The following is a 14,972-nucleotide window of genomic DNA, read 5'->3' on the forward strand; positions in this document are numbered from 1 at the left end:
GACACAACAACAACGAACATGTCATTCACTTCTCTTCGCGCGACCGACACAACCACCCACGACGTAAACAATAAACGCGATAACACAGACAGCCTTGCAGATGGCGCGGAGGATTGTAGCTCGTAGCGGCGAAGTAGCTGAATGCTTTATTAACGTAAAAGCTATGGAAGTGAGCATCATTTTTAAAATGGCGTTTAGCTGTAAGATAATGTGCGTCAGCTTTGTTCTGTACAAAATTAACTCTCACGTGGTAAGGGTTGACCAATCCCTGGGAGCCCGGGACCTGAAACCCAAGTTGCTCTTTTTCGCCGTTCGCTGGCAGCACCGTCCATGTTCCGGCAATCTTCAAAATATTTATACGTAAAAATATGCCGAATTGAGAAGTAATGCTTTGTGCGTCTTATCAAACAACGATGTTGTGCACGACAGTGGGCAAAAATATGGGGGTTATTTTTCACTTTTCGGTCCCTTTAAAGATGTATTAGTGTAACCCCCCCCCCCCCCCAGTACTGTACGTGATAAGCCCGGTCGTCCGGACATAAATATCTGTACCCGCTGAGGCGGAACTCATCTTTACAATATGCTTCACTGATGGCAAGTATCGGAATTGGATATTTAAGCAAAAACAGCTTGAAGTCAGGGAGCTTGGTAAGCAGACCTAGTCAACTTCTGCCCTCGTCGTTCCACCGTTGAAGATCGAAGTCCGAAGGGAAGTTGTCGTGAAAGAATGGTGGTGGGATGACGCGAGTCCGTACTCGGAATGAGCGAAGGATAGCTCAGGGATAACAACAACTAGGGATTTAATTACACTATGAACATGATAGTAAGTACATTACCAAAGGTCGAGACTGACCATCTCTCCCTGGACTTAGTCGAACCTCCAGATCTCTCTAGATCTGAAGACCCAAAACGAAGACCCTCTTCCAGGCCGTCACGGCCTTTTTGTTCACTCACATCAGGGTACCGCCTTAAAATTATACAACAAATCACAACGATTTTCACACTTTCCCCAAACTCTGATTTGATCATTCTAACATTAGTACAGCCCACAAAATTCCATCCATAATATTTCACTTTCCCTCATTAATATCACTAAAACTCTAGCAATTAGACAATGTTCACAAAATGATAATACAACTCCATTAGTGGTCGCTTCACAAACTACAAAGAAGCGATAGCTTAGCAAAATATGCTCTCAAGGAAACTCCGACGGTGCGGAGGTCATCTTCCCCAGAGCGGCCGTTTACATCCTTTCAACCCTTCAACCTTCTAGACTAAAAATGACACAAATATACGTCTAGCTCAAACAAAAGGGTACAGCTACAGAGGCTAACACCTCTGGTCCTTTCTCCAAGGACTTCCTTACAAAGGAGGCGACGGAATGACCTCCGTCAGTGTATTTCCCGAAGGGCATTGATACAGTCCAAAACGCGGGTCTTATCTCTTATCCGACTACGGATGCCCGAGGCCATATTAGAAAGAAAAAAATTGTGAACTATGTGCAGCATAGTATACTGTAGTGAAATTAAACCATGAAATTAACATCTGCCCCCTTAACTCTGTTGTGCTGGCTTCTAGAAAGCGCAACATAGCAAACCAACAAACAGATAGAAGGACAATGCACTCTAGAACTGATATACAGAGACAAAAATCACACTTCAACACGCTGTCAAGTCCCTTTCACATAAAGCCCGATGACCCACCATGTCCACGAATTCCCAAACCGGGCACTAAACTAAACGCGATAACGCGTCTGCGCATTTGTTCCGTGCACCAGGAATATGGGTCACTACTAGGTCATATTTCTGCAAAGCCAATGACCATCTGGTTAGCCGAGCACTAGTAGATGCAGTGCGAGACAGATATGTCAGGGGGTTATGATCAGTCATAACCATGATTTTGGCTCCAAAAAGCCATGTGTCTAAACGGCTTAATGCCCAAACAACGGCAAAGGCCTCGCGTTCTATGGTAGACCATTTTGACTGGGAATTTGACAGCTTTTTGCTGAGGAAGGCAACCGGCATCTCCTTTCCTTCAACATCTTGAGACAGGCACGCCCCGATGGCCTTTTCAGAAGCGTCGGTGGTTAGAGTGAAACCCCTTGTCGGGTCGGGTGGAGTCAGTTCGGGAAGCTTGGCTAGCTCCCTCTTGACCATTTCAAACGCGGCTTCTGCCTCACTACTCCAAGGTAGTTTGTTAGGGACACGACGGTTTGTCAACGCTGTCAGAGGCAGCACGAGCTCGGCGTAGTTCGGTATGTACTCTCTATAGTAGTTGAACATACCTAAGGCGCTCCTAAGCTGTGTCTTGTCAGCAGGTCTTTTTAGCTCCAAAATTGCTGCTACCTTTTCTGGGTCTGGTGAATGTTTGCCCGAGCCAACCCAATGACCCAAATACTTCACCTTATCTTCCCCGAACCTGCACTTCTTGACATTCGCAGTTAACCCTGACTCCTTCAACGCGGACAACACGGCTTCAAGATGGCGAACATGATCCTCCCATGTGTCAGAATGCACGGCGACATCGTCAATATACACACAAGCATACTGTTTGTGTGCGCTCAATATTTTGTTCATGGCACGCTGAAATGTTGCTGCTGAGTTTCTTAGACCGTACGGCATAACATTCCAAGCATACAGTCCGTGGGGAGTCGCGAATGCGGTATACTTTTGGGATTCCGGTTCCACAGGGATCTGCCAGTATCCCCTGGTCATGTCGAGGACCGAAATGAACTTTGATCTCGAAACCTTACAGATCAATTCTGAAATGTTCTCCATCGGAAACTGGTCTTGCTGACTTACTGCATTTAGTTTTCGAAAGTCTACACACATTCGCACTGTGCCGTCTCGCTTAGCGACACAAACTATTGGATGAGCCACATCGCTTTCAACCGGGTAAATGAGTTCCCATTTTAGCAGTTCTTCAACCTGTCTATCTACTTCCTGACGTAGAGCTACCGGAACCTTGTATGGAAATGCCTTACCTCGTTTTGCACCATTTTCTAACTGAATACGATGACATCCTACTTTGCATTTCCCCGGCTTGTCATCAAACACTTCTTGAAACTTAGAGATGACATTTTCAAACTCAGATCTCTGTGCTGCCGTGAGATGAGAAGATATGTTCCCAACTCCCTTTTGTGCGGTTCCGCTCGTAGGCTGTGGTAGTGTACTAACACTTCCAAATTCCTCGTCTTCCTCAAAAATCACGCCGACGGCGTTTACTCTAGTCATGTAGGGTCGCAGTTTATTCGCATGAACCCAGCGTTCTGTCCCGTCTTCTACACTGTAAACTTTTTCACACCTTTAAAGGTGTGCGCTATGCACATTCAATCTGGTTGCGTAACATCGCATCTCCAGGATGATATTTTACAAAATTCGGAAAGCATTACTAAAGATCAAGTGTCAGTGCAAATCTTGCTTTCATTATGTCTTGGATATCGTAGGTACCTGCTAATGCATATATGCATCGCTATCGATAATCCAAGCACGCGCAAGTGTCTACGATACTGTTGAACAATGTTGAGACGTTGCAAGACTGAATTTTTGGAGGACAGACAACACTCGAGTAAAGAAAAATTGTGCGAAACCGTGCTCCATTATGATGTTACCAAAATTACACCTAAAAAGGCGTGCGCCATGCACGCTATTACACCTTTAAAGGTGTGAAAAGATTTACAGTGTAATGTTACAACGTAACTATCTTCGCGCTTCTTCTCTTTTACTGTCGCTGGCCCTTTCCACTTTGGTTGAAGCTTGCTTGATCTCTCTGTTTCCAGTACAAGAACAATATCTCCAGCTTTAAACACCTTCGACCGAGCCCTAAGGTTATACCGCGATGCATACTCCTTCTGTTTCGTAGCTGTCCTTTCGCTAACCTCCTTAGCCATAGATGCCATGCGTTCCCTTAATTCAGCCAAGTATGTACTGGCAGGTTTGTTTAGTCCTGTGGGAGGAGTCCAGTCCCCCGCCCACGTCTGTTTCAAGATGGAAAGAGGACCGTTGGGCATCCGACCGAACATCAACTCAAATGGGGATGTCCCTGTGATCTCGTTCGGCACCTCCCTATATGCCCATATCAAGCAGGGGACATACTGTAGAAGTGGTTTTTTCCGCGTGGAAAATATTTTCGCGTTTTCGAGCAGAGCTGCTTTGAGGATTGATTCGCGAGAACTTAAATTCGCGACACAGGTTTCCGGGAGTGCTTTGCTCTTGCATATCGTGCCGCCGTCAATACTCGGGCACATTTCGGCACGTACTAAGACATCCGTTGTTCACGTGGATTGCGGCATTCTAGGTCTATTCCTTTCTTCTCCTCACAGAGATAGGAGGAAAGGTCCTGTCAAATGGCCTTTAGGGACCCTGTAGGAGGCACTGGCCGTGTGCAAGTTAGCCAGTTTATTTTAGCAGTCCTATTAATTATCTCTCGGGGCACTGACCAGTTCGGTTGAGATGTGGTACTATCATTCAAGCTGGTTTTGAGAATTCAGGGAAAGGCACGTTCTGGCTTCGTGGTATAGTGGTATATTGCATGTATAGTGCACAGCGTTTATAGGCGTAACAAAAGCATGATGAATTTTCATTTCTTTTCATCTTGTCTGATGGGATAAAACAATCTTCTGCGCTTGCTTAAACTGCCTATGCTACATGGAGTAGAAAGTATCAGGTAGTCGCGGTATAGCGTGGAACGCCTAACGATTTTCGCCCTCATATGGCCAGAGTTATTCGCGGGAACTTAAATTCGCGTTTTTGGAGGTGTGCGCGAAAAACGCGAAAAAGAATTCCGCACGAAAAACACCACTTCTACAGTACTTATCCCACTCTCTCCCCTTAGTCTCGATTACATGCTTTAACATAGCTTTGAAGGTCCCATTCCATCTCTCTACTAGACCATTACTTTGTGGATGGTCTGGCGTGGAAAATCGCATTTTGACGCCCATCTTTGCCGTCAGCTCTTGAGTGAGTTTACTTGTAAAGTTAGTCCCCTGATCGCAGCATATCAATTCAGGTGTTCCGTAACGAGCAAACACCTCAACTAGAGCTTGGCACGTGGCCTTAGCGGTTAGAGATCTCAGAGGGATGACCTCGGGCCACCTCGTGCTCAAATCCACAATGCTAAGCGCGTACTTATGCCCACGTGCGGACGGTGGGTCCAAAGGCCCAATGCAGTCAATGAAAACCATCTCGAAGGGTTTTTCTGGTCTCGTCAAAGGGGTGATTGGGACACGGTCAGTTTCTTTACTTCTAGAAAAGATCTGGCAACTGTGGCACGACTGACAGTGCTTTCTTATATCTGACACGACGGAGGGCCAATAGAACGCACTTTTGACTCGCTGTTTAGTTTTCTTCATGGAAAAGTGGCCTCCCCAGGGCGAGTCGTGCGCCAACGAGAGCACCTCTTTTCTGCGCCCGGTTGGTAAGACCAACTGTTTACAAACCCCTAAGTCGTTCTTCTCCTCATGATACAAGAGCCCACCTTCTATCACCATCCCATGGGTCCCTTCATTAGCTTGTTCCCATGACTCCTTTAAGGATTCATCCTCCCTTTGTTCGAGCGCAAATTTTCGCGATTCTACACTCATTGACATCTCATTTTCCACAATGCCTTCAGCTACGTTTACAGATAACTCTATGGGTGTACCGTCTCTTCATTCTCGTTTTCCTCATCCTCAAAGGAAACTTGCTCTTCCTCCCTCGCTCTAGGGATACCAGAACTTTCCACGCTTTTCTCACTTTTAGCCATCGCTTCGGCTTCCTTTTCCAGAGTCTGCTTAACGTGCTTTATTTCCTCATAATCCTCGGGTGTTAGTAACACATCTACACCGACCGACAGCTCGTCAGTAACTGCACACAGTGTCATAACCTGTTGAGCACATTCTCTTTCAGCCTGCAAACCTAATGGAACTTCCATAAGTTCAGCTTCCGCAAGGTGACCAAAAGCCCCCTTTAACTTTACTTCCTGGCTTCCCTTTTCCCTGAATTTATCAGGAACAACATCCTTGCGAATTACAGTTACATCGGCCCCTGAGTCCAGACGAGCATTCACCACCTTGTCATCTATACAAAGCCGCACCGTCAGTGGTTCCTTGTTTGTTAACCCTTGGGAGTCCCTGACCTCTTTACATAAAAGGGAAACCTTCGCTACGACATTATCTTCCCCTTTCTCCTTTGTACTAGACGCGCGTGACTCTGCTTTTCCCGTTTTCACGGATGTCTGGGGGCAGTGGCTTTTGTAGTGACCTAGTTCACCGCACCCGTAACACTTCACTGTACTTCCGCGACTAGTATTACGGCTTGCCTGGCTATTTTGCCTGCCGTTGGAGTAGTTAGCTGATGACTGTTTTTCCTTTGTCCCTGGCAGCATCTTTTTATCCCACGGAAGATTTTGATTCTTCTGATGCTTCGCCCCCTTTTTGCTGTCATCAAAATTTTCCGCTAGCTCGGCTAATTTGCTAGGCTTAAACCACGTGTCTGCCTCAGTCAACATAAGATAGGACCTGGTGTCCTCTGGCATTACAGCCTTTAAGCGATCCGCAATCACTAAGTCCCGTAAATGCTGCTGTGACTTAACTTTACGGCTAGTGACGTAATGGTCAAAGAGGGATTCCAGCCTTGTCGTGAACTGGCTCCATGATTCAGAATCACCCTTCTTCGCATGGAAAAACAAACGTTTGTATTCTCCGGGGGTCAAGGGTAGCTCAGTTAGAACCTTTTGTTTCAGTTCCTCATAGTCAAGGATCTGCCCGTTGCCATGCCTAGCGATAACAGCTCTCATCTTCTCATTCAAATAGGCCAGTAAAACTGGGCCCTGTACGTCTTCCGGTACATCAAAATTCGTAAAAATGGTCTCTACCGCTGTGAACCATGCGGGAACTAACGCTTCCGTTTCCGGCATCGCAGTTAGTACGGCTTTCAGATCCCTTGCATATTCTCCCACTCTGGATCTACTTGTGCTTGGCCGACTACTTGTGCTACTCCTATCGTGCTCTGCTTGAGCAAACTGCATCTTAGCTTTATATAGCTCAATTTCTAGCCGCAGTTTCTCCAACATGCTCGCATGCACTTCCTGTCCGGCAGAACCTGAGTCGCTTGCGCCTTCAGTACGAGTGCCTAGGTCATTAGTTACTTCGCCATCATGCAGATCCGTACTTCTAGCCATTTGTCTAGTAACTACAGACATGGTGCTCCCTCAAACTCGGTATGTCAAAGGGACTCACCTCTCAGCCGATGTTCTTTCTTTCACCACACAGCTTCTGATGTTGGTCGATCAGTTAACTGCAGTGTCTTGACGCACTCACGATGAACTCGTCTCGAAGACGCTCCGATGTGTCGATCCGCAATCGGTGATGGACCTCTCACGTAGATGTCGTCCGCCGCTGTCTGCGCTGCACCGCTGCCTTCTGGATGTCCACGTTCTGACCACAAAGGTCCCCAGCCTCTCACGTAGATATTGCTGGTCTTTACCGCTCCAATGCTCCGGCGAAGCAGGCTTCTCACCTAGATGCCTTTTCTGTCCACCGTTGCCGCGGATCTTGACTGTGTGACCACGAAGGTCCCCGGCCTCTCACCTAGATGTCGCCAGTCTTTACCAACGTCGCAGCCAGCTCCAGCAAAGCAGGCCCTCCCGTAGATGTTGCCTTTTCTGTCTGCTGTTGTACTGCTGCTCCGGAAGTCTTCCACGTCGGTACTGCTCCGTGTCCTCTGTTGTTGCCTAGAGTCAGCTGCGGCAAAGCAGGCTTCTCACGTAGATGTTGCCTATTCTGTTCGCCGACGTCCTGCTGCTCGTAGGCCTGGCTGGTCCTTGCTCACCTCGCTGCTGTCAATCCCGATCCTGTCGACTGCGCCAGTCAACTTCTGCCCTCGTCGTTCCACCGTTGAAGATCGAAGTCCGAAGGGAAGTTGTCGTGAAAGAATGGTGGTGGGATGACGCGAGTCCGTACTCGGAATGAGCGAAGGATAGCTCAGGGATAACAACAACTAGGGATTTAATTACACTATGAACATGATAGTAAGTACATTACCAAAGGTCGAGACTGACCATCTCTCCCTGGACTTAGTCGAACCTCCAGATCTCTCTAGATCTGAAGACCCAAAACGAAGACCCTCTTCCAGGCCGTCACGGCCTTTTTCCATGACGAAAACCCGAGACTGGGAAAAAGACGAAAACAGACGACACAACACACTTTGTGTTGTGTCGTCTGTTTTCGTCTTTTTCCCAGTCTCGGGTTTTCGTCATGGATCTTAGCCACCAGCTCGCTTGCTTTTTAACCATTTTATCTGTATCACGGCCTTTTTGTTCACTCACATCAGGGTACCGCCTTAAAATTATACAACAAATCACAACGATTTTCACACTTTCCCCAAACTCTGATTTGATCATTCTAACATTAGTACAGCCCACAAAATTCCATCCACATTATTTCACTTTCCCTCATTAACATCACTAAAACTCTAGCAATTAGACAATGTTCACAAAATGATAATACAACTCCATTAGTGGTCGCTTCACAAACTACAAAGAAGCGATAGCTTAGCAAAATATGCTCTCAAGGAAACTCCGACGGTGCGGAGGTCATCTTCCCCAGAGCGGCCGTTTACATCCTTTCAACCCTTCAACCTTCTAGACTAAAAATGACACAAATATACGTCTAGCTCAAACAAAAGGGTACAGCTACAGAGGCTAACACCTCTGGTCCTTTCTCCAAGGACTTCCTTACAAAGGAGGCGACGGAATGACCTCCGTCAGTGTATTTCCCGAAGGGCATTGATACAGTCCAAAACGCGGGTCTTATCTCTTATCCGACTACGGATGCCCGAGGCCATATTAGAAAGAAAAAAATTGTGAACTATGTGCGGCATAGTATACTGTAGTGAAATTAAACCATGAAATTAACAGACCTCTTGCATTCCACTGCAACACAGTAGCACTTCTATACAATATGTCCATGCTGAGATGTCAGCCATCCTTCTGCAGCAAAAAGCTGCTGAACCTCAGGCAGGGATGCAGCACCAGGGAAAGTGGTTAGAATCGCTTTAAGTGCAGCTAAAATCAGTGGGAGAAATGCTGAGAATGGAGTACCGTCGGTCGATACAGCTGTGGGGGTACGTTTCAGCCGACGGGACGCCACGGGCTTCGGAACGGCACCCTCTCAAATGATATCGTTATCTGCCCTGATTTGTTGAAAACGGGAGGCGTACGTCTTTTTGTGACACTTATGCTGTTCGTAATTATCATCGAAAGTGTGTACGCCTCCCATTTTCAACAAATCAGGGCAGATAACGATATCATTTCAGATGATAGTTGGCTAGGAGCGTGCTGTGCGGTGAGTTCATTTTTAAGAGTGTGGTGGGACGCCCTGCCCAGAGCCGTATACTAAAAGGGAGTCTGACCATTAATGGGTCATGCCTATACTAGAAGCTCCACCCACTTTTTCAGCTTTCTGACCAGTGACGTTTTGAAACATGGGGCACTATCCATCAACCTATCCTCACTATTTGTCCCCCTATCCAACATGTGCAGCGTCATTTTGGGTGGCAATTGGTTTGGATGGGACTGAAATGAATACCCCTCTCGGTCTGCAAAACTATATAGTGGAGGTTTTGTCCAAATTTTATGAACGCCATCTACATTGTTAAAACGGAACTTCACCGCATAGCACGTTCCTAGCCAACCGCCACACCGAATGATACCATTCTGTGTCATAATTCGTTCAACACACGGGGAGGAGCCTATCTGGGACAAGCATAATGTGTCCCAGATAGGCACCTCCTCCCATTTTCAGCAAATAAGGACACAGAATGATATCATTCGGCATGACGGTTGACTACCTGGGGAATTGTTGGCTACCTAGGCACCTGGGGAATTGTCTGCTTCCGTCGTTGTACCGCTGCCTCTACAACCACCTGCCTGTAGAACCACTGCCTGTAGAAACACAGCATGGTCACCGGCCGCCATATTGGAGGCCCAACGCATCCTGTCGTCTGCATTTAGTTCAAGCCAGGCTGCCCGTATTTTTTAAGATGTCCTTTAAATTAAAGGGCATGTCATGCCAGTTTGTTGCAGCTTTGAGCCCACTTCACACGGACAGAGAAAGAGGGATAATTTTTCACAGGTAAGCTCTTTATTTTGAGGAGAAATCTGTTTATTCGTATCGCATGCATCTGACAACTCGGACTTGCTTGCATTTCTACTTCGCTGGTGCCATTACGTACTAAGAAAGTATCTGTGGCTGCTCCTATCAACCTCAATACCATGTATTTTCCATAAACAGTTCGCTTGTGCTATACAGGTTCCCCTCACAGTCGCTCAGCTGTGCCGAAGAAGCGGATGCAGAACCAGCGCCAATATGCCAATTCGTTCCACTATTCATTTAATTTGTGAGTCACGGTGGAAGCAAATAAACTGCTGTGTTAACCTCGTATGTGCAGTCGCTTCTGCAGCGTGTGTGATAAGTCATGCGTGTGCATGCTCTTCGTGCACAGCGCTTCGAATTGCTGTAATGAAATACGCTGACAGCTGAACAACTGCAACGCACTCGTGACATTAATGTTATTTTAAGATGAGGAATGGGGAGTTTCATCGCCAGGGGCGGTATCTCTACCCCATTGCTGGTGGTGATGGGGTGAATGAAATAATGAACCCCTTCACAATAAGGATCGAAGTGCTATTGTAGAACACATATACACTCGTAGAACATGATGCGATTGTGGAAAAAGCCAAACGGGAACCATACAACACCAAATGAAAACCACACAATATAGAGCGAAAAGCACGGAACGCCACAGGAAAACCACACAATAATGAACGAAAACTACAGAACGCCACAGGAAAACCACATAACACCACACGTCAACCGACCAACAGAAGAAAGCCACACACACACACACACACACAAAAGAGAAACAGGAACCACCTTACAATAACAAACAGTGTAAACCCTTTCTGAGCAAAAATAATTAATTTTATAGGCTTACATTTACCGAATTTCTTCATGCGTATGCTTCCCGTGCCCGGCACTAACGATCCCACATTCGGAGTACAGGTAGCGGAGAATGAAGCAATTACCATTAGAAACTACAGGAACACCGCTGAAGTACGGTTGGAATACATCAGCGCACAGACTGCTAAGAAAAATATGTGCTAATCAGCAATGAGGAGCTTTTAAAGTGCAATAAATGCTCTAAATCAGATCGCTTCCCATTGTTTCCTATGGGAGCAGCCAGCGCTATGGGCCCTCCAACATGGCGGCCGGGAGCCGCACCTCTCTCCCACAAGCCCTTCTCCTATGCGCGATCCAGCCTTTACACATAGAGATCAGTGGTTGAAACTGATCAGTTGAAACTGATTTTCGAGAAACTTATATGGGAATATACATTTGCAGCGTAAAATGAGAGTTGCCTGTGAAAATTTTTGTCACGAAATACGCGCTCCACCATGTTTGTTTTCGTCGCCATCTTGGGTGGCATAAGGTATCATGGCAACCCCGGTGGTAAAAAGCAAATCAATGGGGGGGGGGGACTGTGATTGACAGGTCGAGCCTCCTTTTGGGACTCCTCCCAATGGCCAAACTCCTTTTTAATATTCGACTTTGGTGCTGGCAGCGGTCGCCTCACTTCGCGCGAGGTGCAAAACTTCATGACACGTGAGTTGCACGACATGGACACCCGTTCATTCTCATTGACGTGGCTATCCACGAACGCTTTCACCGTAAAAATTTCTTGAATATTTTTCACGCACCTCTGAATAGTCTTGCCAGTGGTCCCATGGAGAGTTTAAACATCAAAATAAAGCTTGTCTTAGTTTTCTGTCTGAGTTTTATAGAAAATTGATTACGACATTTGCGTGTTTTAATAGCGTCCGTCCGCGATTTTAGTACTGTCCAGTTTTTTGATAACTCACTGGTAATTGTACATTTCTCATAGTTTGACTGATTTTCATTGTACGCAAACCATTGCGACTATGAGAAACCCAGGCCACTTCGGAATACCAGGACGTGATGCTGCTGACGCTGTGGTACGCAGAGCGTGGGCCACGACTCATCTATTGGAGCAAGTCCGACGCTAGGGCCAGGGTAACGGCTCTGTGCCGCCAGCTCGCTGAGGCACAATGACTCTCCGCCGGGGCTCGCGCTTCGCTGCTACACCGTGTGGACCCGAGGCTACCCTCTACCTTCCCGACATCATTCCCTGGACCGTTTGCGTCGCTTTACCGCGGGCTCCGCCTCAATACGCCATACAGCCGACGTCTTCTTCACAAGCTTGGCAAGGCAGATTCGTCTAACTGTGGCACCTGTGGGACTATTGAGCACACTGAACACACCTTATTATCCTGTCCACGGTGTCAGTAGCACCGACTGTATACCTACAAGCTTCTTCAGCTCCACTTGATAGCACACCCTTCGATGTTGTTACGGTTCTGGGCACTTGGTCATCGGACCATCAGTTCCACGCCATGCAGGTGTTTGTGCAATTTTGGGCAGACTCCAGGTTAGTAGACATAGTGCGACTCCTTGTCGGAGTGACTGAATGAGAGCCTGTCATTCATTGTTATCGTTGCAGTTATCCATTTTTCAAAGTTTTTCAAAGTTATCTGGGGTACCCGGCTTTCGTAATGAGTACCTCTTTCTAAATGTTTTCGCCTCCCTTTCAACTCGACCAAACTGATTGGATTGTACGTACCACTGTTCTGTACTGTTTCATTGTATACCACTTTTATTAACTGGTTTCACTGAATATACCATCAGATTTATGTAATAAATTTTCTTGATACATATAGGGAAGGAAAGTAGCCAGAGCTCTTTGGCTGCATGTAGAACATGTGTTTATAAGTACCAAACGTGGCAATACCAGCACTGTACAACGGTTCGGCCTTGTTGGACCATTGCCAGCAGTGCGCAGGTAGCCGACATTTTAGCGAGTGGCGTCAGAAGGTCATGTGACCTTTATTGGACCTTAATTGTGACGAGGACAGCATCATCTCGAAGTTGCGGAGATCAGTTTGCGTTGTTCGGTGCGGAGTACAATGTTTGAAGCCCAGGACGAATAATGGGCGAAAACCAGAGGAGACGGACCAAGACAGCGGAGGACGAGGCCGTCTTGTCTTGGTCTTCGTCATTTGTTCGTCCAAATTGTCAGTTAACTGAACTCCTCAATCTCAAGAAGGTGCTATACTCTTGCCGAAATGATACATTTGGATGTTGAAAACCCAAAGCGCGTGGCTTCTGTGCATGATGCCTTGAGATTCGAACGCAGGCGGAACGCGGGCAGAACTATGCACACAGAATATAGCCTGCTCCCCCACAAGGAGGGAGACCGATTGCCTACTAAACGTTGTTCCCTCGCCGCCACCACATTTCACACGTTATAGTTGGCTTAATTTGGTAAGGTAGAGAAATGTAAGCTTACTGGTAAAAGGTTCTCATGGCAGCGCAGTCCGAGCCTACCAAAGGGATCTTTTTCACTCCCAACCTGGAAATACGTAACGCATCAGTGCTGGAAAGAAATGTGCTTCTCATGCCTTAAGCACATGTCACGATAGATCTCGTCCTCTGCACCCTCGAAAGACACAGAAGTTGAACGGCAGATGTGTTGTTCGTTTGTTTGCCACACAGCTCCAATGGGTAAGTACTCAGTCACAAGTCCGTCCCCGGTTTGCTGAAGTGCACTATTCTGTATTCACACCGGCACTGCGGTTGCGAAACCGAGTACGACTTGCTGCTGAATTGAATCAATAGACTATTTCCCAAAATCCTGGGAGGCAGGGCAAAAGGGCTTGGTGTGCTATGAGTATCTACGGAGCTATGTCGTCCGCACCGGCGAGCGCTTATGTTATCCTTATGTTATGTCCGGGGGGCCGGTGTAGTTCCTACGTAAGGCTGTTTTCCACGTTCATTGTACCTTGCTAAGAATTGCAGTTTTGCTCAAGTTTACCGCAACTGCATTCGAGTTCATCTCGGAAACGTAAACTAGGACACCACTACGATTCGTGTTCACGTTTGCCTGCACGGAACAACGCCGTAACGGTAAATAACATTTCAACTTTAATTCGACAGATAATGCTGTCTGAAACTGCATACAATGAAGAAACACGACGCTCTTGACGCTAAACACGGCTGTGTGGCCGTCAAGACCTGTGTGATCTCCAGTCGGACTCCAGTGCCAGTTATTTTAATCACGCTGTCAGTGGAAGTTACTGTACAAACTCCTAAATTTTATGAAACTGGACGCTTGGATGGATGTACCGTAATGGATGCACAACAAAGAGAGAGCGGATACGACTATTCAAGACGACAGTCGTGTTACTATAGGGACATCACTGTCGGAACACTTGGAATTGAGCACAATGTCATGCAGGGTATGATTGGAAGTTTAGTCTGGAGGAAAGTGTGAGCTCGGTGGATTCCGCACTTATTGGGAGTAGTAATGAATTGCCACGACTATCCGGAAACGCTACAAGGCTTCTGGACACGTTTAATTAGCAATTAGAGCTAATTGGGACCCCCCACATTAATCAGCATCATCCAATGAGTCATCACACTAATTGGGGAGCGTCTAACTAGTGTCCAGACCACCCTGTGCGTTTCCGGATAGACGTGGTCATAAAAAAGAAAAAATAGGCAGAAAATAAAATAAAAAGATAGAAATCGAGTGGAGAGAAACAATTTATTCGAAAATCAACGATGCCGCGGCGAAGAAGCCGCTCCGCAACACCCGAGTGACCAGCGCCCGCCATGTTGGTAGTTGGCACCCAGCAGTTGCAGAGATCGACGACAGGTGGCCACTTAGTTGCAAGGCATCACACCAGATGGCGCCACCATCATAGCTGTAGACGAGAAAGACAGAGAACAAGATACTAGCGGCAGGTAAAAATGACAGCACTGCTAAACAAGTCTAGGCATGCGAGAGAAAAGGTCTAACCGCTACTGCTAAAACAGCACGGAGAAAACGGTACACATCAGGGGAAAAGGCTCACGG

At 46.9% G+C, this 14,972-nt stretch overlaps 1 protein-coding gene across 3 annotated transcripts in view; it reads right to left on the bottom strand.

Moving 5' to 3' along the window:
* The window catches only part of LOC135369228 (uncharacterized), a 197,821-nt gene that overhangs the window by 30,377 nt on the left and 152,472 nt on the right, over window positions 1–14,972 (bottom strand). For 2 of the 3 annotated variants that reach the window (XM_064602860.1, XM_064602852.1), the window contains exon 7: window positions 13,404–13,466. The exons of the other annotated variant lie outside the window; for it this stretch is intronic. In XM_064602860.1, coding sequence (XP_064458930.1) covers window positions 13,404–13,466 — 63 coding nt within the window. The remainder of the gene's footprint in view (window positions 1–13,403; window positions 13,467–14,972) is intronic. 3 annotated transcript variants of the gene reach the window in all.

The sequence above is a fragment of the Ornithodoros turicata genome, chromosome 1, assembly GCF_037126465.1.
Source record: "Ornithodoros turicata isolate Travis chromosome 1, ASM3712646v1, whole genome shotgun sequence".
NCBI lineage: Eukaryota > Metazoa > Arthropoda > Arachnida > Ixodida > Argasidae > Ornithodoros > Ornithodoros turicata.